Below are 27,251 nucleotides of genomic sequence, written 5' to 3'. Positions count from 1 at the left end.
GCATCCTTACCTAGGGTGAGGTAGATTTTGAGTACTTTTTGTTTGTCACTGGAACATACATCAAACCGTACAAGGTGATTGGCTTTTCTTTGAATTGGAAATAGAATTCCATGTCTGATATGTGACTGAATTTCTATTACTTGGCTATTTTTATTAGTGATGATGATCATAATGAAAAGCTGGCTATAATTGGTCATTGCATTAGATGCAACATCGGCTAATGGTGACCTTTTTGATCTATAACCCCGTATTCTCACCATGCCAGTATGCCACAGTCACCAAAAGACATTAATAGAAGAATGAACATCAGTTTTCAGCTATTTATTGGAATAACAAAATAAAAATATAAGCTAATCACATTAAACTTGAATAAATGATTGATTTGACCAATTAAGTGACTTGCTCTTAATTCTACAGTCAAATCAATAGTAAGACAAAAAAGCTCAGGTTGTTTGGAACCTATTGAAACTGGTGTTCCTCTTTTGCATTATAAATTCATTTCACACTTAGGTAAACTAAATTACTGGATTATATGTAATTGACATGTATTGCAAAAACTCATATAATTTTGCATACTTTGCAAGCTGATCACAACTTGTGCTTTAGCCTTAATTACCGCATCTTTGAATTTAACCCTCTTATTCTGCATCTCACTTAAAGGAATCCCCAACTGAACATTATGCAAGAGCATAAGTTCCCAGAAGAAGAGATCAAGTGATTTTTTAAATTATTTTCCAGAAGTTCAATGAAAACCTTTGTCTAGAAATTTGTCTCCCATCCCAGATCCTTTTTTCTGTCTGCAAGATTGATTTGTGCATGTTATTAAAACATGTTTAATTGTATTGGAATAATTAATTTAAACCAGTTCCGCTTCACTAACTTTTATGTCGTTATTTCTTTTATATCTAGTTTAAACAAGGTGATCATTGAAAACACACTATGTTGGTAATGCTTTATATTCCATCTATCTTCTTTTTTTTCATTAGTTTTTTTTTTCCAATGAAGCATCTGTCCTTAATGAATAGCTTGTTTTCTGATGTCGTGCTTTGGTATGTGTATTTTGAGAAGTAGTAAGAATCATGAATTTAACGATTTAAAAAAAGATGTCATGCTTCATATTCTTAGGGTTTGAATATTATCCTGGATGACATTAATTTTACTGATATGCATTGTAACTAGATGCATCACTGAAAGAAATGCAAATAAATGATAATTTAGATTATTTTTCCCTCTAATAATTGAGGCAGTTACACATTGCAGAGACCAAGGGTCTGCATTTTAGGTGGTGGATTTGGGGGCTTATACACTGCTTTAAGATTGGAGTCTCTTGTATGGCCTGATGATAGGAAGCCTCAGGTAATACGCTTTGCTGCAATTCTTGAAATACATTGTTTTGATAAACTGAAAACTGAAACTGATTTCTATTCCAACATATATGCTTTGGTTACCCTTGTGAAATTAATGCTACTTAAAATGCTCACAGTATTTTCTATATCTCAATTGTTATGTATGTCCATTATATTGAAGAATTATACCTTTCCAATCAGAATTTCTTACAGTTTATCATATGAGAAGAATAAGTGGAATAAAATGCTCTTTAAATCGGTCTTTTGAATATCCAACATTATCTCTTTAGTTTTTGAGTGGAATAAAATGCAAAGAGGAAAAGGGAGAGTGAGGGGCTTAAACATACTGAAATAAATTCTTCTCTTCTTGGTCAGTGGCTGTTAATGGCGGATGATGATGTTCTGGTGGATCATAACCACTTTACAAACATTCTTTGGATGCTTGAGAATAGAATTTAATTTCAAGAACTAAATAGCATGTTGAGATTCTGATAAAAGGTACCATGGAACTGCATGCTTTTCTCTACGATTTCCACAAATAGGAAGATATGAGCTGCTAATTGCTGCAGAATAAAGGGCAGCAACGTGATATGGTGCACCAAAGCTCAAGAAGGCCTATAGAATATAGATTATGGGATTGTCATTAAGAAATTTGTAGAACACTATAAGGAGAGCGACTGTAGTGGCTGGAATGGATCTGTTCAAAGATTTTAAAAGTTAGAAGATAATATGTTATCATTTAAATCTTATCATAAAACATATAGTAATTGGTGAACTTGATTTCATCTTATTCTGTGATTTGGAATCTTGCAAGCCTGAGTAGAGATAGCTTGTCTCAATAAAACATTACTTATTGATTAACTGATAAGAATAAGTCGACAGATTTCCACACACTAACAAGATGAAGTATTTGAGAAAGATCACCACCTATTATTTTTGATGAGCCTTCTTTCGGAGAGTGCCACACAAAACTTTCTGGTGAACTGCTGCATCATTTAGGTTCAAAGACTGATTGGTAGGTATAATTGAATGGTTTTGGTTTCATTTAGATCCAGTTTCGTCACACTTTGGCATGCTTTTATGTCAGGCATGTCTCCATATGTTAAAAATTATGTAACTTGTGAACCAGTAGTATTGGGAGTCTATGGATGTGCATGATGCTGAGGCCCTTGATGAACAAAGAAGATTAGACAGACATATTGTGGGACTACTATTTTATAATGATATACTATGCAACACTTAAAGTTTAATATTTACCAAAAACAAACTCAAAGATTGAGGACTTTCTATTTCATTGAGAATATCATTGGTGAAATATCAATATATCTCTTGTAGAGCAATTTCTCTATGGTTTTGATCTAGAAACTCAGCAAGAAATTGAATCCTACTTAATTTAAGCTTGTCTACTAAAGTAGGAAGAATAATATGTTACTTCTTTTTGCAATGTAGGAGTAGTATTTCGATTTGTCTGTATCAACTGTCATATCAGTCAGATTAAGGTGTTCCTCCTGGAACTTAGAATTCAAGAAGGGAAGATGGTCAAGTTTGTTTACATTTGATTGTACAGTACATCACTATACAATGACATCTTAAGTATGATAAATTAAAATATTTTGCTTCATTTGGTGAGAGGATATTATGTCTAGAGAAGAGCATAAATGATGTTTGTGATATATTTCGTAGTTCGTACCATGATAACATGATTGGACCATGAAACTTAGACGATTTGTTCAAGTATAAATTCCCCATTTCATGAATGTTGTGTGCTATGGATCAAATCTATGATGTCCATGGTTCTAATAACTTATCAAAACAATTCACACACTAAAGATAACATGTAGCAGTATGAGTTTGTACATTGTGATCTATCTGAAATTGTCTGAAATTATGTTATTCTTGAACAGCTCTTTTTTCTATTCCCAAGATGGTGTGGAACTCCTTTGTTCTTTATTTCTTGAGGGGCGGGGGTGGTGCAAGGATCTGAAGGCTTACTGTAATGATAAAAAGACATCTTTTTTCAATAGATACAGTAACAAAAGCTAAGAGAACCCACTGTTGATAAGCTCTGAAGTACCAATATATGAGCTCCCTCAGTTGGAGTTGCAAGTGGTATGGTCAGAGGTGAGTCAAGGTTAATCTAGATCATCTTTCTGACTTGGACTCAAACTTGACCTAAGTCTGTGCCATGGTGACCTAAGTCTGTGCAAGTGGTAGATCATCTCTATGAGGTCAGGTTGCTGGAGTGAGGGGATGGTGATGCATGGGAGATATTGCGAAGTCTTTATGGCATAAGTATGGCCACAACTAAATTGTTTCCATTTGCAACCTAGTTGCCCATTGTGATTCCCTAGGAAGGAGTGGCAGGTCCCTTATGAAGAATTGAAGGGAAATGAGGAATGAGGAATTTGAATGGAAAAAATTGGTCAGGTTGGTTTTGCATTGGGTTGAGATTGATTTGGGGCCTCACCTGATTAATATTCAGCATAAACAACCAGAACCCATGCTTGACTTGGTAGTGTATGTTTTTCTAGCTAAATCTGATTTGTTTTCTGGGTTGACCTGTTTGTGTGATGGGCCAAAACAACTGAGTTGCATCCCTATCAACAGTTTCAATATCATGCCACAAACTTAAAATATAGTTCCAAGGTGTGAATTTGGTTGCAGGGTTCATGGTTGTCAAGGCAGCTATTAGTCCCTAGTTGGTAGGGATCCCTGACTGCCTAAGTGCCTAAGTGCCTAAGTGCCTAAGTGCCTAGGTGGATTGCATATGATTTTCATGGTCCATCTTTAGAGAAGGCAAAGAGGAAAAAAATAATGATCAATTACCGCATTTTTTTCCCCAAAAACACTCGTATATATAAATAACCAAATACACCATTATAGCATGGTAGGAGCTAAGATTCATGAGAAGAAATGCATTATTTCATCTCATATCATTTACTTAGTTAAGCATGGCAGTAAAAGTTAATTTAACATGCAATAACTATTTGTGATTTCCATTGTGATGAGGAGGATTGCAGAGAATTGACAGGAAAAAGACAAAAAAATACTAAAGAGCAGAAAATAGATTAGAAATGGAAATAAGAGAAAAACAGGGGAAGAAAAACAGAGAAACTAGAAGAAAAGATGAAGAGGAGAAAGAAGCAAAAAGAAGAGGAAGAGAATAAAAATGAGGAGTCAAAAAAGAGGGGAGAAAGAAGAGGAATAAGAGGAGAAGGAAAAAGAAAGAAAAAGAGGAAGAAAAGGGGAGAAGAGGAAGTATATATAAAAGAAAAGGGACAACGTACACAAAGCATACTTTATGATGATGGTCAGACCACAGCCATTGGGCTACTGAGGTCTGTTTGTGGTAGGATGACTGCTGGCAGGCCTTCAGTTGGAAGAGAACTGGTGTAAAATTGCTGGAGGTCTGCCATCTTGCCCTTGCATTGGATGAGATGAGAAATTGCCAATTTCAGTGAGACGGGGGAGAAGATGAAGTAAAAGCATCGTAAATTATCGAATTTTTACTACCAGTTTAGTTATAAGTTCATTTCAATTGTACTAGTGAAGATTGAATGACTCATGAAAGTAAAAATATGAAAAACAAAAATGGGTTTTTGTCTGGAATTTTCTGGGTTTCATGTACATATGCATGCATGTGTATGCTCAACTATCCATCTGCTTAAATAAAATAATGCCTAGTTAGCTACAGCCTAGGCATTCATTCCCCTCTAGGTTCCTTGGTGCTGATTTTGACAAAATCAAATTTAAACAACCAGATAAAGATCTTAAGTTTAACCAACACTGGCTTCATTGATCCACAATTCCACATAACAATTTTCCTACATACTATGAAATTACAGGGAGAAATTAGTAAGTTTTTTTTGTCAAATTGTCTTGTACATTGTTCAATTGCCCATCTCCTTCTGTTTCCACTATGTGTATGCTGACCACAAATGTTGGAACTTATTAAGTTGCTTGTGTGTTCTTACAACATTGCATTGTTCAAATATACATATCAGGAGACAAATAGTTTGACTTGGATTGGAAAGACTTTGTGTGGTACTTCATTTTCTTTCAAAAGGCAATCTGATTAGAATTGGGGATATGAAAAAATTTTCTTGATTTCTTCTTGGTCCTCTTGTGGCAATCTTGACATGGTCATAGGAAAATGAGTATAGTTCTCAAACCCTTCCAATGGTGATGCCTGTAATTGTCTTCTGTTGCAAAATAATTGGAATTCTGGATTTTCTTGTAAATTTTATTCCTAGTGTTGCATGTTGATTTCTTGCTGTCTATTAGCCACATAAGTTGTAATAAAATATAATTCACCAATGGTTGTCTTTCAAGAGGCAATTTTGACTTGAAATTAGGATGGGAACTCTTCTTTCGAGTGCTAAGCAATCTTGACATTTCAATAGGAAATGAGTATAGTTCAGGATCCTTCCTAAGTAATGCCTGTATTTGTCTTCCGTTGCAAAATATTTTGAAATATGGGGTTCTAGTAATTTTTGGTCTCTTTTTGCTCTGTTTCATTTTTTCCCTACTGTTGCATGTTGATTTCTTGCTTCCTATAAGCAATGTAAGCTGTTATTGTAATTTACAATTTACATAATATGTTTCACTAATATTTGCTTACATTACTTTGCTTTGGTTCTGATTTTGATTTTTTTTCAGCTAAAGGCTCCGATATAATGTCATTTATTAAAACATTTCAGGTGCTGCTTGTAGATCAGTCTGATCGATTTGTTTTTAAGCCATTGCTGTATGAACTACTATCTGGAGGTACTAAAGATTTGTAGTTGAAAGCAGTTCATTGTTAATATTGTTCACCTCTTTGTTTATTCCTTTTGTAATTTCTATAATTACTCATTTTATTTAATTTTCTTACTGAATGTCTCTTACTGAATATCACTGGATGGCAGAAGTAGATGACTGGGAAATAGCACCGTCCTTTACAGACTTACTGAGGAACACCAGTGTGCAATTTGTCAAGGACAGGGTCAAGCTTTTACGCCCTTTGGACCACTTAAATCGTATAGAAATGAGGGAGCCTGGAAGGTCACGCTCTGGAGGATTGGTTCAACTTGAGAGTGGGATAATCATTGAATATGACTGGTCTCTGCCTCGATGTTGCAGAATCTCTTTCTTTATTATGACTTTGTATTTGTCTATCTACTTGATTGTCATCAGCATCGTATTATGTCTCTCTATTCTGCTCTTTACTGCTATCCTTCAAAGAAAATTCTTATTCTTTCACAAGTCGAAGTGTCCACAGCAAATTTGCTCTGTTAGTCTGTTCACATTAAGATTCTGCAACTTGAAAAGGAATGATCATTGATTCTGGCTCTTACATTTATATAAATTCTTATGTACTGTGGACATTGTTTTCTGGAATAGTTTATCATGTAAACATACAAAATACATGCACACACAGTACACTTGGTAGCAGTGTCATGGGACTTATTGTCTTGAATGGATATTACTGCCAGTCCTTCTGCATGGTCTTATTTTGTGGACTCCATCTTGTTTTTGGGGTGCCCCTGTCTGCACTTGCATGTGTGCATGTTTGTCTCTGCATGTGTGAGAGAGAGTGCAATCTCTGAGTTCACTCTCCATCTTGTACTTTGTCTTCATTATGCTCTTGCTGATGTTGCATTTTTTTTTTTCTATGAAAACTGGGCAGCCAGGCTGGTTCTAGCTTTAGGAGCTGAAGCAAAACTTGATGTTGTCCCAGGATCTGCTGAATATGCCTTTCCTTTCTCGACCTTGGAGGATGCTCGTGTAAGTTCTGAAGAGCTTATGCAATAATTTACTATGTCATTTTTGTTTCTACAAGTTGTCCATCTTAAATTAAGGTTCTCACTGAATTTGTAACTAGTCATTCTTTTCTTAAATATTGTTATGCTGTACTTTTATTGACATGGTACAATATTAGATGTGGTGGGTCTTGTCATGCCAAAGGGGAACGCAAGTGGAAGCAAGGGTTCTGCATCGGGGTTGCCGAAGTATGGGGTTAAGGATATGGGTTTAAGGTAAACCTAGGTCTAACCATAGTGGAGCACCCAAACACCTTCTCCTACGATGGAAGGAATGTTACACTTTCTAGTGTGTAGTTCTGAATAAATGAATAATTCAGCAATGCAAGATCTTTTCACTGGCCTTCACTTGGTATCCATAATAATACCTTTTTTGCACCATTCTTCATGTGAGGCTCTTCTAGAGTTGCATTAAGAGGATTCTTGAAGTCACGTCAAGGCACCATGAAGCTCCAGAATAGCAAACAAATTATTAGATAGGCTATTTAGGGAACTCTACATTGATGAGGATTCATGGGTATCAAGTTTTAGTTAAAAGGAGAAAGAAAGAGCAAACTCAACTAAATTGCTTGCACATGTTAATGCAGCTTATGTTGTGTTGGATTTATCTCATACAATCTTGTCGGTGTTGTATAAGTTTCTAACTTTTAATCAATTGAGGACCCTGGAACCAGACTGATGTTGGCGATCCCTTAGCTGCTAGAATTGGGAGCAGGTGTGGAAGCTATTTTGGGTATAGGTGCAAGAAAGCAAATATTTTTTTTTTGGAGTTTTCAAAAATATTTAATTAGTAATTGCTCTTTTTGAACTTTTTCAATAATTTTAAGCCTAATTTGATGCTTTTTTGATGTATTCTTGATATTTTTTGATGTTTCTATGATTCTGGTTTAACCTAAATGATGCATCTTATTATTTTAAAATGAAACAAATCATAATGATTAGTGAGATGTTGCATGCTACAAGAAATAACATAAAATATCCTTAAATCAAGTAGTAATATAAAATTATAAAATAATACAATCAATTACATACATTTAAAGTACAACATATATACCGATATATAAAATTTGGTCGAGTGGCGATGGCTCTTGTTAATATCCGGATCATCATTATAGTCAGGAGGCACATCAATTCACCCCTCTAACCAAGCGGCGTTGTAGTCTTGTACGTTCATCCCCTAACGAATGCGCGCCGGGTTATGAGCACTTTTGGATCTCTCGCTAAAGCTCTGGCTTTGTGAAGTATCCTCTGGCTGATAATACGGCTGTGGAGGGGTCCATCCAAATATGCTGACAGCAAAATCCAACCCATGAGATGCTCTGGGCTACGTAGGATAGTAGCTACTAGAAGATGCCCCAGCCGCACCATATTCATATTCATATGGGTCATAGGCTACCTGTGACTGCAGGTAATAGAATATAATATACGATTCAAAATCTAATATATCTATGAATTCTACTTCACATGCAAGGTCATATACAGCTTTATCATGTCCTCCTAAATGACCTCCAGAAATTCGTTCTCTATGCAATCGCATCTTCGCGTGTTTTATCAGATCGTGAACGTGGTCCCTACTTTTTTTGAGATAAAAAAATATTTTTTAACCTCAAAAAATACATCTGATTTATCTAATATATAATATTTTTTTTATATTTTTATTGATTTATATATTTCTAATAATTTTTAAATTTAAAAATATGTTTAAATATCATAAATTCAGAAAAACATGATTTCTATCTTAAAAATTACTTCTGAATTATGTAACACATACTGCTTTTTTTTGTAATTTTGGTATTATTTATATATTTTTAATTATTTTTTAATTTAAAAATAATATTTAAATATTAATATCCATGTAGAATCCAACAATAGATGCTACATATATTTTTCTACACTTTTAGGCATGCATTAAAGGCTACTTATTCCATCTTCAGATTGATCTCAAAATAATCCTCAACTAGAGGTCTGCATTGACCTGAATTTTCATCTCAGGAGTGAATCCAGCATTTTGACAGTACTTGCAGTGGAAAATTTTGGGAATAAGATGTTTTGTATTTTTACTTCTATTCTAATTTGCAAAAATGGGTTTGCGAAATACTCAGGAGTGGCCGAAATGCAACAGAGTTTCGTATTTTTACTCGCCTACTAATAATCCCGAGTGTGTTGCCTCTTAGAAGACAATATTTTGAAGCATATACCAGCTTTTTTTGGAATATGGTTTTTCTAAAAGATCCACTTCCATGCATGCTACCTTTTGAAAGATAGAAATTATTTGCTACCTCCTGTTTAGATGGGATAGCCAGAGGTTTCTGATATTCAGCTCTATTATTTTCTACCTCTTGTTTAGATAGGATTATCACAGCTTTCCAGTATTCAGCTTTTAATAGTTGTTACCACTAGTAGCCGTTGATCGTTGGTTAGTGTTACTTGGATTCTTGGAAACCTTTTTTTTTTGAGTTGTCGGGCACTCGAAAACCATCTTGTACTGGATATGCCATACTACACCGGTATCGAACTGAGACTTGGTACAGGAGATGTGCCAACCTTGGTACATTGAACTGACTCCTAGACTGAGTGTATTGATGCTGTACCAGTGTGGTACCGAAACGGGGTTTGGTATGGAGATAGGGAACCTTGTAATATTCCTTGACACTTAATGCCATCGGATTATGATGCCATCATCATTATGTGTTTACTTTTGTCACTTCCATGTAAAATTTATCAAGTCTAACATCACAACTAGCAACCATTTGATCCAATTTTATGAACCTAAGGAGCATAGATCTAGTTCATTATTCCTTATATGCATACACTTGTACATATTTACTATATATATAAAGATGTGTCCCAAATGTCTGAATCTTAGGAGAGTCCCATGTTGGATTCTTATGAGATACCAAATCCTTTCACTGCTTCACTTAAAAACTTAATGAAGATTTTCATGACACAGAAATTAGGCTCCTGTCGTGTAAGTATTGCAGGAAACATACATATGATGCTCCATACATATTTAAACACGACATATTCATGCAAATTGCCTCAGACACTAGGAACGAAGCCAAAATGAAAATAAGCAGAAGTGATTATCTAGATGAAGAAATGCTACCAATGACATGATCCTCAAGGTGAACTTCAAATTGACAAGCATAAAGAAACGAAATAATATAGAATTATTTATTGTTGAGATCCTGGTCAACATATTCTTTCTTAACAAAGTCTTCGTAATGCAAGCCAAAAGGAAAACACAAACCAGCCGGCGTGTCCAACACACGGTCATTTCTGCCCGCATCGAACATTCTTTTGGCAGGGTGGGGGCCTAGTGGGGGCTGCTATGCGGGGGTGGGCTCATCCCTTCCTCCCCCCTTCCCCTTTTTTTCAGCAAAAAAAAGAGAGAGGAAAACACTGATTAATATAACTTGTGTAGCTCAGACCATTTTGGTAATGATTAATTTTTTAATTTGTTTTTGGTAATTTATTGTGTCTGTTGATTTGATGTTCACCAAGACTTTCCAAGTATTCTTATTTTTCGTTATCTGTGTGCATATAAAAAATATCATGGGGACTTTCCAAGACTTTCCAAGTATTCTTATTTTTCTACTCTTTGAATCTCCAATGCTGCAGAAAGTCAACAGCAAGTTAAGAATGTTGGAACGAGAGAGGTTTGGTAAGGATTCCCCTCCCATACGTGTGGCTATTGTCGGTTGTGGCTACTCTGGTGTTGAGTTAGCTGCTACCATTTCTGAAAGACTCGAACATAGAGGGATAATTCAAGCAATCAGTGTTGAAACTGCTATTTGTCCGAATGCTCCACCTGGAAATAGAGAAGCTGCATTCAGAGTAAGAATTCATATTGAGCATATTTTGATAGAATACAAAATTTATGGCTCTCTGTGTTTGTCCAAATTGTGCATTCACATTAGTCTTTTGATTCAGGTTTTTATGGTGTCTGCCATCTCATTTGTATGTTGAATTTAAGATCCATAATAGACTATCCAATGTACAAGCTGAACTACAAGCAACATGATAGAAAATCAACTTTAATTAGTTATGTGCTTGATCAACCTGAATATTCATTAAACCACCTTAAATTAATCCATGGAATTCATAATCCTAAATCAGTAAAAACCATTTGTAAGCAATCCAACTATCTCTAAATGGCTGATGCAAGCTTTGAAGGTCCGTTCTTATTGTTGTCACTGAAATACAAGTCTGTGGCTTGTGGATTGACAGAAGATTGAGACCTGTGACAATCAATTGCATAATTGTGTTGTTTGGGTCTTAATCTCATTTGTTTGAATCCTTCATCGGGGGGAAATTTCTTTATTTTATGATATCTGGAGTAATGAAATCAGAAACATTCATTTTCTTTCAATTTTCTCTTTCATGTAAGAAACTCCTGATGCAAGGACCTCCATAGTGAGTCCGGGATCCCTGTGTCTTGGTTTGGGTGTGCATGAATAGTGGTCCATATAGGATGATGAATTTTGTATGATAATGTATATTTTTATGGAATAAAAGACTTGGATGCTTTCTTGTGTCTTTGGGCTTTTAATGCTTCTTTTATTCTACACGGTTATTCTTCTCGTCTTAGTGATCGGTTGTAGCGATATATGGCTAAATTTTATTCAGTTATGATCTTAAAATTTAAGTGAGCAGAAAAAAACTTTGAAGCAGCTCTAGCATCTTGGACGGTACGTTGTATTCTTTTCTTGGTTCTATTTTTGTCTAAACTAATGACCTGACCAAGAAGTTACATTAGTTTATATTTACTATACTAGTGGATACCACACCGTCCGGCATACCATACTATACCAATATTGAACTGAGACTCAGTACATGGATCTTACTGAGTCTTAGCATGCTGAACCGATCTCCATATTGGGCCTACCGACACTACCAGTATGGTACTAGTATGTATGAGGGCCAATACTAAGATGGCGAATCTTGGTTTAGCTACTCTTATGCATTGCGTTGTCTCTATTATCAAGCGAAGCCAACCATGTCCGCATGCATTTTTTTTACAGAAATTTGGACGAGCACTTATAAGATACTGTTCTTGTGTATTATGTCCTTACAATTGATTCTATTAGGCAAACTCAATGGCCATTGTTTTCATGTTTTTCATAAGAATTTTGATTGAGATAATAAAAGTCCAATCTTTATCTTCCATTTTACATGGGAGAGCCTTCTGTCCTTGGATTCCCATTTCAGTTCCGGACACACACACACAAGAAAAATGAAAAAAGAAAAAAACTGTGATCAGACTTTTATTTCTTTGTATTTCCTGTTAGAATCCCAATATTGTCTATAGTAAGATTTGCCATGTCAGTCGGTACCATACCGAGCATACCGTACTGTACCAATTACAACGAACCTTGGTCCATACTCCACAAATCTAGGTACATCTCAAGTTCTGAGGTCCTTTTTTCTTCAAAACAAAATTTTGAGAACTCCTCTCTTTTTGTATCCGTCTCATCTTTTCCTCTTCTAACATCCTTTGTAAACTCCTCTATTTTATGCTTTTTTTAAAACAAAGAATCCAAGATTCCTCTTTTATTTTCCTCCTTTGATCACAACCATCCACCAAATGCTCCTCTATTTTCTGCATGTGTCATATCTAATAAAGCTCTAGTATATTGTAAGTCCAAAGTGACTGATGCCCAGCTGGGCCAATGTCTGATTATGTTTCATCATGGCACAGCACCAGAAAACAGGACCATTATCATGATTTCATAGGGTCATGTTTGATTAATAAGCTTTTTACTGTTTCTCAATTTATAAATCTTTTTGTAAGATTGCTTTTTTCTTAGAAAACAGATTTTCAGCATTCTATGTTCCCCGCGGGGGGGGTGGGGGGGTGGGGGTGGGGGTGTGGGAGGGCACTTTTTAAGGCCATCACTATGGATTGTATTCCATGTACTCCTTATGGTAGAGTTACCCATATGACTTGTGATTCACCAGCTACCTGTCATTTGCAGCGAGATGTCATAGTGTCATTTGCGCGTAATTGGAAGGCACACAAATGTGCATCATGTCTCCTTAAATTGGAAGTTGAGCAATATTTTATTCCTCAGAATCTTGTTACAAAGAATTACGTATAGAGAGAGAGAGAGAGAGCGTTTGTGCAAGTTCTCAATTCTTTTGGATATCTTCTAACTCATCTATGGCTTCTTAATGGGAAAGGGAATTCTAGGGGGAGATATAGGCACAATAAATTGTGGTTGTGTAGATCATGAGAGAAAAAAAGCGACCATTGAAGAGATAGTGATGTTGGGTTTGGTACTTCCGATTGAGGGCTAAAATGGTTCTAGTGAAATAAGAGAGCCATGAAGGCCTAATGAAGGAGAGTGCATTTACACTTTGATATATAGTATAATGTACGTATTCATGCCTCCAGAAACCAAAAAAAAAATATTTATGCATTTATCTACGTATCTAATTTTATATGTATCTATGTATTAGCATAAGTATTTGTTTTATTGGGTCAGGTTGGGTTGGGTTATCACCTGAACCATTTTATGTTTTATACCAAGGTATGCCGTCTCGGTACCCGGCCCTATACCGGTGCCACCATATTACCATGTTAACGGAGGTTGGTTCAGCATATCGAGTATCAGTTTGCCTCATGTACCGCATATTGGTGCCGAATAGGCATAGTACAATATGCTTCTACCGTCCGATTTAGTACAGTATGGCGTACCTTGGTCCATACTATTTGCAGTATGTTGGGATTAAGTTACAATATACAAGTGGCAAGCTCTACCCTTTTTATTAGTGAAGTCTAGGTTTGGAACCAGCTGAACCCAACCCAAGATGTCATATAGTTTTGTTTAGGTGCTGTCACGTTGCATTGTGATTGTGGTCAATTTATGTGGAGACCCAAGTCATGTGCATCTCTACTTATTAAGGCTCCGTTTGGCAGAGCTGTTGACAGTAGAGCTTTTAAAAGTAAGTAGAGCTTTTAAAAGTAAGTAGAGCTTTTATAAAAAGTTATTTACTGTTTGGTAACTGCATTTCTAAAGTGCCGTAGAACTTTAATGTATTTGGTAAACAAATTAAGAGAGTACTTTTGGTATGACAAAATGATCATAAAAGATATTGCATAATATTATACAATAGAGCATAATAAAATATAATATATATTAATACATAAATATATGATATAGTATAATATTACTTTAATATAATATAATATTATTACAATATAATAATATAATATTGTATACTATAGCATAATAATGTAACATAATTTGATATTATATAACATAACATATGTATTATGATATAATGTAATATAATATTATATTTATAGTATAATACAATAATAAAGATATAAAATATTGTAATTATTATCATTATATATTAATAAATATAAAGGGATATTTTCTGTAATTATAATATTTTATTATGGATATTTTGGTCCAAAAAAAATTTTATAAATCAAAACAATTTTCTGACGCATGCTAAAAGTGCTTTTCTGAAGAAGCTCCATTTTTTGTAATTTTGGAGCTTCTCTCGAGAAGCTGTTTTAGCTTTCTGGCAAAACTATAACAACTTTTTGATTTTTTTACCAAACACCCATTTTCTATCCAAAAGTATTTTTGGAGGGTCAAAAAGTGCTTTCTGGCCCACCAAAGATTTGCCAAACGGGGCCTAATTCATGTGTGGTAGCATGATAAGATGGGTGGGTGGCTCATTGCTCCTACTTAATTGATGTTTGATTGTTATAGAGCTAGAAAAATGTAGAATAATTAAACATGTAATGAAAGAAGTCCTAGCACAGATTGTCACATTCTTGGACCCATTAGCATGGCCAGAATAAATTCAGATAGTTGTGTTCGACAAGTCATCTTAAGACTTGGTGCAAAAGGACTAAAACCTTTATAAAAAAATGTTTACAAACGAGATTTTTTTTATTATCATGATGCTTATGTTTAATATCTTTTAAAGTCTGACTCCACCCATGACTTGTTAAAGGCTAATCCATTAATAAGGCTATATTCTTTTACAAATGCTCACAGCTAGAGCTTCTGTCAATGATACCATCAGGTTCTTCAATCTCGGAAGACTCAGCTTTTCTTGGGATATTTTGTGAGCTGCATAAAAGAGGTTTCTGCTTCTGAAAATTCAGTTGTGATGACGAGAATTGGAGAAGAAATAAGTATTGATGCAAAGAATCACCAAAATAAATTCATCTTGGAACTTCAACCTGCCCAAAGAGGCCTGGAAAGTCAGATTTTGGAAGCAGATATAGTGTTATGGACAGTGGGATCTAAGCCTTTAATTCCTCATCTGGATCCATTTGATCAGTCCAACATATTTTCTTTGAATGCTAGAGGGCAAGCAGAAACAGATGAAACTCTCCGCGTGAGGGGTCATCCTCGAATATTTGCCATTGGTGACTCAGCAGCTTTAAGGGATTCCTCCGGCAAGCTTCTGCCTGCCACCGCACAAGTATGATGATTCTTATTTTTGTGCATCAGATTAAATCATCTATTCTGTAATAATATTTTTTGTATTACTTTCTCAGGTTGCTTTTCAGCAGGCAGATTTCGCTGGTTGGAATCTTTGGGCAGCAATCAATGACAGGCCTCTATTACCATTCAGGTTTGCTTATTTACAGAAAAAAAAATCATTAGTGACAGAGTAATATAACTGGGAACAGACATTGCACTCTAGAATATGGATTTACCCAAGCATTATTTTTAATTTAATATTGTTTAATATTTAAGCTCAGTATGCAGCTTAGCTAACCGAGATAGAGTCATTCCATGATCAGATTCGCTTGGCAATATGCTGAATAGGTTTTTTAGTTCCTTCACACGCATGCAGGCACACACCACACACACACGCACACACACACACACACACACACACACACACACAAAGAGAGAGAGCGAGAGAGAGAGAGAGAGAGAGAGAGAGAGAGAGAGAGAGAGAGAGAGTAAAATGGAAAGCTAATGCAAAAGCATGGTATGTTGTACCGATCCGAACTGCATGGTACGGAGCGTAGCATACCGTACCAGTATCCGATACGGGTGGCATACGGACATTCGGTACGCCAAAATAACTCCGTACTGTATCTGGTACGGGGTCCGGTACAGAGACGGCGAATCTTGTTCAAAAGAGATTTTCAAGAGCTTATCTCATTCTGAGATATTCATCTAACTGCATAAACCTTACTTTTAGGGTTACATGATTACATCTGTCATCAAATTTCTTACCGGCTAAGATTGTACATAAGAAGCATTTGTCAAAGCATATGATTGATGATTTCTTGCAATCAGTTCCAAAAGAATGTGAAGTACAGTAGATTATACAGGAGCTAATTGTCAACCTAAGTTTTTTCCTAGTAGCTTAGCTTTTGAATCTTCAGTATTCTTTTGCAATCAGTATTTTCCACACAATTTGGTTTATGATCTAAATCCAAATTCACCATTATGAAACTTTCCATCTAAGCTTGCCCATATATGCATAATAGTGCATTTTACCAGACTTTGGTCTAAGATTCTCTGGAAAACAGTGTAAAACCTGAATTTATTCCGAAAACTCTTACGATCCTCTAGCTACAAGTTATATGTTGCAGCTGTAAACTCCCTAGTCCCCTTGAAACTTATTAGACCCACTACCTTAAATTGTTTTTGGAGCAGGTGGCGAGGCTGTGAAAGCATGGCATCATGTTTATCATTATCATTTGAGTCCACAATCTGCTAGTTAGAGCATTGACGGAACAAAATTAGCGGATCAATTATTCAGGCTGTAGATTTAGTCATCCACAAAAGGCTTTCTTGCAGCCCATGTCAAGTTTTGAATTTCTGAAAGGATTTTAAATTAATTAGAAATTTTCTTTTGGGGGTAAGATACTATTCACAGATCAATGTCCATACAGTAATGCTGTCAATCATGAAAAAGATTTATTTCCTTTTCCCTTAGATTCCTCTAGGAACTTAGCTGTTCAGTTAGTTTACTATTAGCAGACTTTTAAGATCTTAAGAGAGTCTAATTTGTGCAAAAATAAAGGGTTAGTTGCTGATTTACTCAGGAGATGCACTTCCTATTGTAAGAATTCTAGATTACTTGTTGAAGAAGCCATGAGAAGGATATAGGAAAATCCCTATGGATGGGCATGGAAAGAAAGCATTCTATTATTATTATTATTTCATACCATTTTCTTTTTTGGGGTGAAAGAAAAAGATCGAACTCTAGGTTTGGTCAACTCTTCCCTCTTAATCTATAATTCCTCGTCTCTCATCTTTCTTTCCCTCTCCCTGCGCACTTGTTCTTATAAGCTCTTCTTTTTCCTGCTATTCTCCTTTTCTTTTCTTTTTTTTTCCAATACTCTTGTTATATGCTGATTCTCTGCACTAAAGAGATCTGTGATTTTCACTATTTCTTTTATGCTGTGAATAGATATTACTATTTCCCACCTAAAATGAATAGTTGGATACACATATTCATTGGAGAATTTCACTATTTCCTTTTCCTACTATTCTCTTTTGCCGATACTCTTCTTGTGTGCTGATTCTCTGCGCTACAGAATCTGTGAGTATCACTATTTCTTTTGTGCTGTGAATAGATATACCATTTCCCACCTAAAATGAATAGTTGAATAGACTTAATTTTATGTTTCTTTTCTACATAGCCTGCATATTTCTGCACCTTTTTATTTTAGAGATATGAAATTCTCTTAATAGTCAAATATCTACCTCCATCAGTCACCGGGTCAGCTGCAAATTTGTATCCTCAGGATTCATTTCTCTCATAAAGACCCACAAGAGAGTATCTGACTCCTAATTTTTATAATCACTGAGACCATCTTTTCCTTCCTATTCCTTTTAGTATGCAAGAGGGGCATTGACCCCGAAAGTTACACCTTCAGACAGCTACATCCCAAGAATCTGCTTGTGCCTGGACACAGCTCAACTGGGAAATTTGCCCTGTTCTCTGTAGCACGAGAGAATAGTGAAATGTAGACCTTTGCCAAGTTTAGTACGTTCCTTAGGTCCATCAATGCAGACTCAGGCCTTTCAAACTGGTCAGCCTCAACAGGTTAGTTAATTCACTTAGGAAAATAGAGTTATGGTTTTCTATTTTCAGTAGGTTAATCTGCTAAAGCTGAACCTCGGCATCCTTGGGACATAATAGATGCATTGTTTCTATCTTCCAATCACTTGAATGGATCTTGTCTTTTGCTAATAACTTACATAGTGCTGTTCTTCAACTCATCATGTGTGTTCAAAGGAACCATTATGTAGTCTCAAATAAATTATGACACTACATCACTAGGTAGCAGGTACTTTTTAACTAGCTTTAAGTGGGCTTAAACATTCAGTGAAGCTCCATTGAACTCCAACTAGCATGGTATGGAGGCAATCAGAAATTTACATCAGTGACTAAGAACATACTACTGTTTGGTGCCAAAAATCACATGCATACTTGTTAGTAGATATAGCAAAGATTTGACTTATGCAAGCCTGTAAGTTTTATGTGTGGCATCATGGATTAGTGTGTGCCTCAATGATTGGTGCATCCTTATGTGCAATTCATAATTGGAGCATTCTTAGATATAATTTTGTTTAGCATTTTCTCCAAGGTTTTAAGTACCGAACCATGTTGGCCGACATGGCATGTAGCATATTAACCTAGTATGGTATCGGTATCATATAGGGACTTGGTATGATGCATGGTATGTGTGCTGTGCTGACTCCAATAGTGTACTGTTTGTTGGTATGGGGTCACAGGCATCACGTACCATATGGAACCGATCTATACTGGTAAAACATTGGTTTTCTCACCATGGCAAGGTGATCAGACTTCTTCCTTCTTACATGCAAGTCAAAATTCTCCTCAATTATTTCTTCTCTTGTGAAATGGCTTGCATGAGTACGTCATGCTGCCCCTTCCCTCGCATAAGATGAAAAAGCATAGAAGATGGTTCTTTGGTTTAGTATATGGTAAGAAACAAAGGTTTGCCAAATAGGTACTAGGCATTGTACCGGTCAACGACCAATTTGGTATGGTGTCGGTATCTACTGTACGAACGCGATCTATATTGGTACTAGGAGGAGGAAGAGGGAGAGGGGGAGAGGGGGAGAGGGAGAGGAGAGAACGGAGAGGGCAAGAGAGAGACTTAGAGATGCGTATTGGGCGGCGACAATGCTAGAACCCTTGCTGAGGCAAGTGAGTGAGAGTTGAGTAAGAGAGGCAAAAGAGAGAGAGATAGAGTAGGGCTTCCTTGAACGGAGAGGGCGAGACTGATGAGCGAGAGAGAGAGAGAGAGAGAATGTAGAGGGCAAGAGAGCGAGACAGGGGGATGCATATGGGGTCGTCGTTGGTGGTGGCCGGGATGACGAAACCCTAGCTGAGGTAAGCAAGAGGCGAGCGAGGGTTTGTACAGCCCGAACAGGAACATAATAGATAGACCGTTCCATTCTGATAATCGACCACTTCAGTTCCGTATGCCCTACACTAGACGGTTCTGGATGAACCTAACAACATATTTCGAAGTCAGACATTTGTGAACTGAAATGAGCTTGACATGCTTGGTATCAAGGCTGGCCGAGCTTCTATTTATTTTGCAAGTCCAGAATGTTCAGGCTTTGCTCCTTTACAAGTCAAGATTTGAAAGATGTTTTGAGTTTTGAGCTTGGCCTGTTTCTCAGCTGAACGAGCTTGAATGAGCCTGTTATCGAGCTGAGCCGTAGCTATTCATGAACATTCTGGTTTATCTGCAGCCCTATTTCCTCTGGGAGGGGAGGTGCTTCTTAATAGAGTCCTGAAAAGTTGAGATTGGATTTGAAGTTAAATGAAGTGCTTATTTCACTACTATCAGTTGTTCAGTTAAAATGTGTTCATACTCAGTCTGCTGGTTAGGTTCTTCTCTGCAATGTCCCTTTAATTATTTAAAACAGTTCCAAACTACAAACTAAGTTTTTCTACATAGTTAAAAAGTTGGCTAGTTTTGCTTTTAGTTTAGCGGCTGCTGTAGATTAGAAAATTTGCTTTCTGCAAATATCTTATGTGTACATGCAGGCTGAATGTTGCTTTCATCTTAATCAGTTGTCTTGGTCTCCCCCAATGTTAACTAAATACTAAATGCAAAATCATATATTCTTCAGTATATATTCTTTGACTGAAAGAGTAGCTAGTCTCATTGCAATAATATAGAATGTGTTGTCCATTTAATAATCAGGTTTCAAAATCTGGGAGAGATGATGACTCTTGGGAGGAATGATGCTGCAATCTCACCAAGTTTCATTGAGGGTCTCACGTTGGAGGGTCCCGTTGGGCATGCTGGTAAGTAAACTTCTCTCCTAATCCATTACATGATTAATTGTAATCTGGGTCTGTGGAGGTTAGGGGAACATTCTATGTTGCAGGAAGGAAGATAGCATACCTCCTGAGACTGCCTACAGATGAACACCGAGTAAAAGTCGGGATAAGTTGGCTTACAAAATCTGTTGTGGATTCTGTTACCTCATTGCAGAGTACTATGACCAAGGTAATATCGGGCTCATAAATCCATAATGTATCCAGAAAGTTGAGACTGTACATTCATCTAACCTTGACAGATCCATAAATTGATATTTTGTTCGACTCATTATTTTTCTCTCTGCTAATATAGCGATCCTAGGATGAATCAGAAGCTTTTTGCTGCAGTTCTCATTGTGCCAAGCAAGTTGATGATTCGAGGCATGGAATAATATTTTTTTCTAGTAGTATCAGCATCTGTGGTTCAATAACCACATGAAGGGAACAATCATACTACTATAGCTTCTAAAACATATGAAACAATAAATCATACTTCATGATGCATCTTCATACGTCGGACCAGAGCTATTTGCAAGTGCGCTGTTCTCGTCATGATCATTTCATGGTTTAGGTTTTCTTTGAATTTTTCTTACCAACATGGAAGACTCTAGAGTTCTTCCCGTTGGTTTTGGTGATTTCCTTGCCATGCTTGCAACTTTGGCATTTACTTGCATATGTTACTGTAAATTTAATGTCATTTTTATAAAATTTTCCTGTTTCTTGCATTATTTGTATTCTTTGTAAACATTTGGCAAAGTTGTTTTTTAAAAAATATTTTGAATATGACATTTGAATCATCATAGTAAGCTGAAATTGTGACTATTATGTAAAGAAACTGAAGCGTGAGAGGCCACATTGAAATATCTGTGACTTAATGAGGGATAGATATTTCTCTACAATCTAATGCATCAAACATGTGAGAAGACTGAAATATGGGGTCTTACTCTGTTTGGGAAGGCATTTCCCACCTTTTCTTCTGGTTTCTTTAAAATATTTGGAGTCCATTCTCTTAAGACGAAGCAAGACAACTGAGATAGCTTTCATGCTGAGTGCAACTTGGGTATCACAAGACAAGTCACTATTATATATTGAAAAGATTCATAGATCCTTCCACATGAAGTCTAATTTGATGTCATTCTGGGTCTGGTTTTCCACAAGAATCTGGAAAACAGAATCAACCCAAGTAGCGATAAGAAGATATATGTTAATAACCCACCGGTTTCCAGCCTCCTGGGATTCCATGGAACCGCCATCTGCCATTATCCGAGTTGTGTTCTCTTATTATGGGATCCTCCACACCTCTGACATCTACTGATCAGAGGCAAATTGTGACTGTAATGGTGAAAGCTGTGTTCCTCGCATTGTTGTCCCCCTCTTCTTGCAGCATCCTTTCTACTGCTTATGTGCGCATAGGTTTTGATCCTTTGGAGAAGCTTGCGAGGGCAAAATGAGCTAAAGATCGATCCATTAAAATGCCATGATGCGAGTTGCTTGAACCGGAGAGTGCTGTGATGTAATCCCCAGCATATATTGGTAATGGAAGACGACAGTATTGAGCAGCTACCAGGGCAGCAAGATGGAATAGATTTTGATCAGTATTGAGATATCTTTTTAACTGCATCCAGTCTGCCGGAGAATTCTTCTATTAAACCACTAGTGCATTAGCTCAATGCAGGTATTTAACCTAGGCTTAGTTTAATGTTCTTTTTTTATGATCCTAGTCTTGTATGAATTCAGTATCTTTCAACAAATGGCGCTGCGATGAACAATGCTCGAGTGTAGGCTGGTAATGGAGGGAAACCAAAATTTTATGCTGAACTGCTTGGTGGGGAGTGGGAACAAGCTTTTGAGCAATGCTAAGGTCGTAACATTGCTTATAAGAAACTTCAAAATAAGCAATGGAAAGGCAGCATATCAGTCGAGCGAATTTTTTTAACCAGGATTTGACTTACAAAAGCATTAGTGTTAGCTTTTTCTTTTTTTCTTTTTTCTTTTTAAGTTTTTTTTTTTTTGCATGAATACTCTCCTAAATATCGAATTTTGCATGAATCTTGCAACTGCTTCTTTAATTTCTTCATTTCAGTTGGAGCCATTCTATAGGGAGTTTTAGAGATTGGTATGGTATTGGGAATCAAGTCAATTGTAAATTCAATTTCTCTATCTCGTGGTAAACCAAGAAGATCTTCCGGAAAGACATTAGGGTATTCATTCACTACTAAGATGTCTTCCAATTTTTAGTCTGATTGTCTAGTATCGACTACTATGGCAATATATGCTATACTCTCTTTCTTGAGTAGCCGCTTTATTTGCATTGCAAAGACGACTCAAGGGGAAGTATAAGCACTACTACTCATTAAGCTAAATAGCTAAATTCATATGGTCAGGAATCTTAAATTTTACCCTTTTTTCATGGTAGTTAATGGTAGCAAAATGTGACGCTAACCAGTCCATATCTAAAATTATATCAAAATGTGACCTAAGCACTGGATTTAATTCTGCCACTTTTGTTATGTCCGGAATGATCATAGCCTCAAGATCTGATACATTTCTATCACAATCCCTAAAGATCATAGCCTCAAAATCAGAGCCTTCAATTTTACAGATATGAAGCCTGAACTAACAGTGAGTTGGCCCAAGCCAGCCACTTAGCGGCCTCAATTGGCAATAAATGCTTCTAAGCTACTAAGGCACAATGTCCCTTCATAGCTAGAAAGAAACAAACTGATAATGTGCGCCCACTTTATTGAATAACTAGCTAGATAGCAATTAACAAGAGAAAGGTTAAAGTAGGAAGCATGATCCAAAGTTCTGTTCAGCCCGAGGAAGGTAAGGGTTAGCAAGTATACACCAACCACACATGGCCAAATCCTGCAGATTGTTTTTCATTATTTATTTATTTATTTTACTTTTTTATTTATGGTCCAACAATTAAAATCTGAGATTAGCCACACCTAGGCTTCTCTTTTTCCTAGTCTTGGTGACCACCTGTCTATTGGCAATGAAAGAAAATCCAGAGGGAGAAGGATACCCTTCTCTCAGAAAGGCCCTTGCCATCCATTTTCTTGAGAACACCGCAAGGAGAAAACAGAAAGAAGAGTAGGCAGGGCAGACAAAACCAGATCAAAAAGAGCCCTTGTTACTTATCAACTTCCATACTGGCATAACAATTCCTCCAGTCTGAAAGTTTTGACACCGCATGTGTTTTTTGTCCATTCCACATATCCTTTTTTCCTTTGATGGTGATGATAGCTTGTCTAAAATTACTGATAAATCCTGAAGTTCCTCAGAGTTAAAAGGGTAAATACTGAAATGGGCCATCAAATCTTCCATCTTTTGTTCCTTACCATATCCTTACATTTTATTTCTTGTCTTCATACATAAACTCTTTTTTTTTTTCCTTTTCTTTTTGGATAGCCGTTTCATATTCTGTGGTCATGCATTACATCAGGTCCTCATGCTTCCAGTTGATTAAAGCTTCACTCTCGAACCAAGTATGTCTTTAACTCCCCAAAAAGAACTACAAGACAAAGTACCATCCTGACTTTCGAAACTGAAAGAGATGTTGGTCCCCCAGGCCTCTTGAGGAAATGTCAACTCATGTGGCATGGCCACCTTGATGTACCCTTGTAGCCACTTCACCATATCTATACACACTAACATTCCCTCTGGCTCATTCAATGTATTCCCTACCATCAAGCACATGATGGATGCTTCATTACTTACTTGGATACTCTTCTCATGCTTCCTCTTCTTGCCAACTTGCACCGATGCCAAGCAAGCTGACCTTCTTCGTAGTTTGATAAGATCCAATAGGTCATCTAGTGGTCGCTTTGATGGTTTCTTGCATCTTGTGAACGGGAGTGAAGCATCGCCACCGATTTATGTTGCTCCACAGAATGGGCTGAAAGATTTAGATAAGATTGATGCATTGCCTGGCCAGCCTAAAGGTGTAAGCTTTGATCAATATGCTGGTTATGTGACGGTCGAGCCGCAGAATGGAAGAACACTCTTCTACTACTTTGTTGAGTCCCCACGGGATTCAGAAAAGAAACCACTTCTCTTATGGCTTAATGGAGGTTAGCCAACTGCATACTGCTACTTCAGCTGTTTGCCTATCATGTCAATCATAAACTCAAATGTTTGCCATGCACAAATGTCATATATTGGCATTCTTCAAGCAATGCCATCATAATTCAATTTTCTTGTTCAATTGGCATTTTATTGTTTAGGTATTTGTTCACTTCCCTTACTTTTTATATTTGCTGCCCAAATAATAGACCTTAATCGAATTATTCACAACTTGATGTTACAAATGTATTGGTCTGCCACCGTTCTTCTCTTTTCTTTTATTTTCTTTTTTGAAAAAAGAAATGTAAAACACCTCTCGGTAGATCATGAATTTATGTGTAAAATTTGGATTGCCCAGGTCCCGGATGCTCCTCCTTGGGATATGGAGCCTTGCAGGAATTAGGACCCTTCAGAGTTAACAGGGATGGCAAAACCCTTCTCAGAAATAACCATGCATGGAACAATGGTTTGTGAATTCAACCCTCATATCTCAATTTTTCCAGTTGATTACACCGATCCTTTAGTGATCGAAATAAAATGCTGCTAAGCAATTATGATACTAGATAAGAGATTCTTGGCTACTTGTGGTGTAGTTAACCTCTTGAACATTATTTCATTTTCTTCAGCAATCTTCGAGTCTTCTACTAACTTAAATTATATCATCTATCCGATAATTGCTACATCTCGACAATCACAGTTGCAAATGTGATCTTCTTGGAATCTCCGGCGGGTGTAGGGTTCTCATACACCAATACAAGTTCAGATTACAAAAACAGGGGGGACAAGAGAACAGCAGAAGACACCTATACCTTTCTAGTCAATTGGTTGGAGAGGTTCCCGGAATACAAGACCCGAGATTTATTCATAACTGGCGAGAGCTATGCTGGCCACTATGTGCCTCAGCTTGCCAGTCTTATTCTTCTGAACAACAAGAACCCCAACAAACCAATCATCAACCTAAGAGGCATAGCAGTAAGACAATACTATCAAACTGTTAGAAAATTAAACAATATATATGATGATGATTAAATTAGGTATTTCGTTAGGAGCTCAATTTTAACATCTTATCCAATATTAAGCGATCAATTTGCCATTTGGAACTGACTACTGTCTCTAATATGTTGCTTACCTTGACTGACCACTGCATAGATGGGCAACGCATACATCGACAGCAACATAACTGAGATGGCAATGTACGAGTTTTTGTGGATGCATGATATGTATTCCGACAGGACCCACAAGCTGATTCGAAGGACATGTAACATTTCAGATATGTCTTCGCCAGAGTGCAAACATGCCACAAATCTGGCCGATATGGAAATTGGGTCGATTAATCCCTACAATGTGTATGCTCCACTTTGCACTGAAAAATCACACAAAGCAACTTGCATTACCAGTTCGGTAAGTCCCAACGTGACATTTCATGTGTTTTCAACTCTGTTATTCTTAATTTCACAGAAGTACTAATCAGCAATCTAACATGACCAGAATGTCGAGTTTGATCCGTGCACCGATGAGTACGTTGATGTATATCTTAATCAACCAGTGGTGCAAAAGTCTCTTCATGCAGTTCCAAGCCTATGGACGCACTGCAGGTACACATGGTTATCTTCTCTTTCTCGCGTCGATCTAATAGAATTAATGAAATGCTCACTTGAAACTGCTGAGAATTCTCTTCTTATTGTAAATTGCATTATTTAGTCTTGGTGGTTGGAGGGATTCCCCTGATACCATGCTGCCTATGATCGAGCAATTGACGACGAGTGGCATAAGAATTTGGTTATACAGGCAAGTTCGATACTGCGCTGCAACTAAGCACATCAGTAAAATGTGAACAGAAAGAGAACTCATTTTTATATGAAACTTTGCACTTGCAGTGGTGACACGGATTCAATTGTTTCAGTAACATCCACAAAGTACTCTTTAAGAATGCTTGGCTTGCCCATCAAAAGTCCATGGCGCCCATGGCAGGCCAATGGTGAGGTAGGAAATCCTTGAACCCGATTCCTTTGTCATGTAATGGCTTAAAGCTTAAATGGCTATAAACTATTCTAAGCAATCATGCTATTGCCATGATAATCCATATGACAGGTAGCAGGCTATGTTGTAGCATACAAAGGACTTACTTTTGTGACAGTAAGAGGAGCTGGCCATGAAGTACCGAGCTACCAACCTGAAAAGGCTCTGGTCATGATCTCTGCATTCCTTAAGGGAAAGCTTCCTCCTCCTCCATGAGAAGCATCATCCCCTCACCCTCTGTCTACTTTATGGAACAATTGTATGCATTCATGAGATGTAGTACACGTGATATCCTTAATGTGCTTGGTACTAATATATCCTGCCGTTCTAGCAATAATACCGATCCTCTTTAAACAGCTCTGTGCGTGTCTGTGTCTGTCTCTCTTTCTTTTGTGTGTGTGTGTGTGTGTGAGAGAGAGAGAGAGAGAGAGAGAGCGAGAGCGAGAGAGAGAGAGAGAGAGAGAGAGTAAAGTTTCTATATGCATTCATTTCAAAGAGTGAATGAATTCGACAAAAAAAAGGGTTAATGATGCCAATCAGAAGAACTCCATTTGTCCCAGAAATAAGAATGAGTCCAATACTCCCACAGTCCACACAAACAATGGCCATTATATCAGACACCCAGAGAAGATAGGGCTTTTAATCATGACCATTTGATCTTCATCAGCCATTAGATGAAGACATAATGAGATCATGATGTGGCACC

At 36.9% G+C, this 27,251-nt stretch overlaps 2 protein-coding genes across 14 annotated transcripts in view; both read left to right on the top strand.

Annotated features, from left to right (window-relative positions):
* The window catches only part of NDC1 (NAD(P)H dehydrogenase C1), a 35,963-nt gene extending 14,722 nt beyond the window's left edge, over positions 1-21,241 (top strand). For 4 of the 13 annotated variants that reach the window (XM_008814811.4, XM_026800239.4, XM_017846794.5 and 1 more), the window contains exons 3-11: positions 1,261-1,356; positions 6,047-6,113; positions 6,254-6,446; positions 7,019-7,112; positions 10,769-10,984; positions 15,197-15,601; positions 15,678-15,754; positions 20,340-20,443; positions 20,527-20,747. In XM_008814811.4, coding sequence (XP_008813033.3) covers positions 1,261-1,356; positions 6,047-6,113; positions 6,254-6,446; positions 7,019-7,112; positions 10,769-10,984; positions 15,197-15,601; positions 15,678-15,754; positions 20,340-20,443; positions 20,527-20,666 — 1,392 coding nt within the window. In that variant the 3' untranslated portion in view covers positions 20,667-20,747. Of the gene's footprint in view, positions 1-1,260; positions 1,357-6,046; positions 6,114-6,253; positions 6,447-7,014; positions 7,113-10,768; positions 10,985-15,196; positions 15,602-15,677; positions 15,755-20,339; positions 20,444-20,526; positions 20,748-20,771 lie in introns of those variants that run through there. The other 9 variants (XM_088701321.1, XM_039119645.3, XM_088701322.2 and 6 more) reach the window with 3 other exon arrangements.
* Positions 21,242-24,054: 2,813 nt separating this feature from the next.
* LOC120106645 (serine carboxypeptidase 1-like) lies at positions 24,055-26,901 on the top strand. Its single transcript, XM_039119647.3, has 8 exons — positions 24,055-24,534; positions 24,885-24,992; positions 25,224-25,498; positions 25,676-25,927; positions 26,015-26,121; positions 26,228-26,314; positions 26,404-26,509; positions 26,618-26,901. Exons 1-8 carry the CDS (start codon positions 24,063-24,065, stop codon positions 26,759-26,761), a joined length of 1,551 nt encoding a protein of 516 aa, XP_038975575.2. The 5' UTR covers positions 24,055-24,062; the 3' UTR covers positions 26,762-26,901.
* The last annotated feature ends 350 nt before the right edge of the window (positions 26,902-27,251 follow it).

The sequence above is a fragment of the Phoenix dactylifera genome, chromosome 7 (genome assembly GCF_051530095.1).
Source record: "Phoenix dactylifera cultivar Ajwa chromosome 7, Ajwa_hap1_PhDact_Kaust_v1.1, whole genome shotgun sequence".
NCBI lineage: Eukaryota > Viridiplantae > Streptophyta > Magnoliopsida > Arecales > Arecaceae > Phoenix > Phoenix dactylifera.
This window is presented reverse-complemented; position numbering and strand designations above follow the sequence as displayed.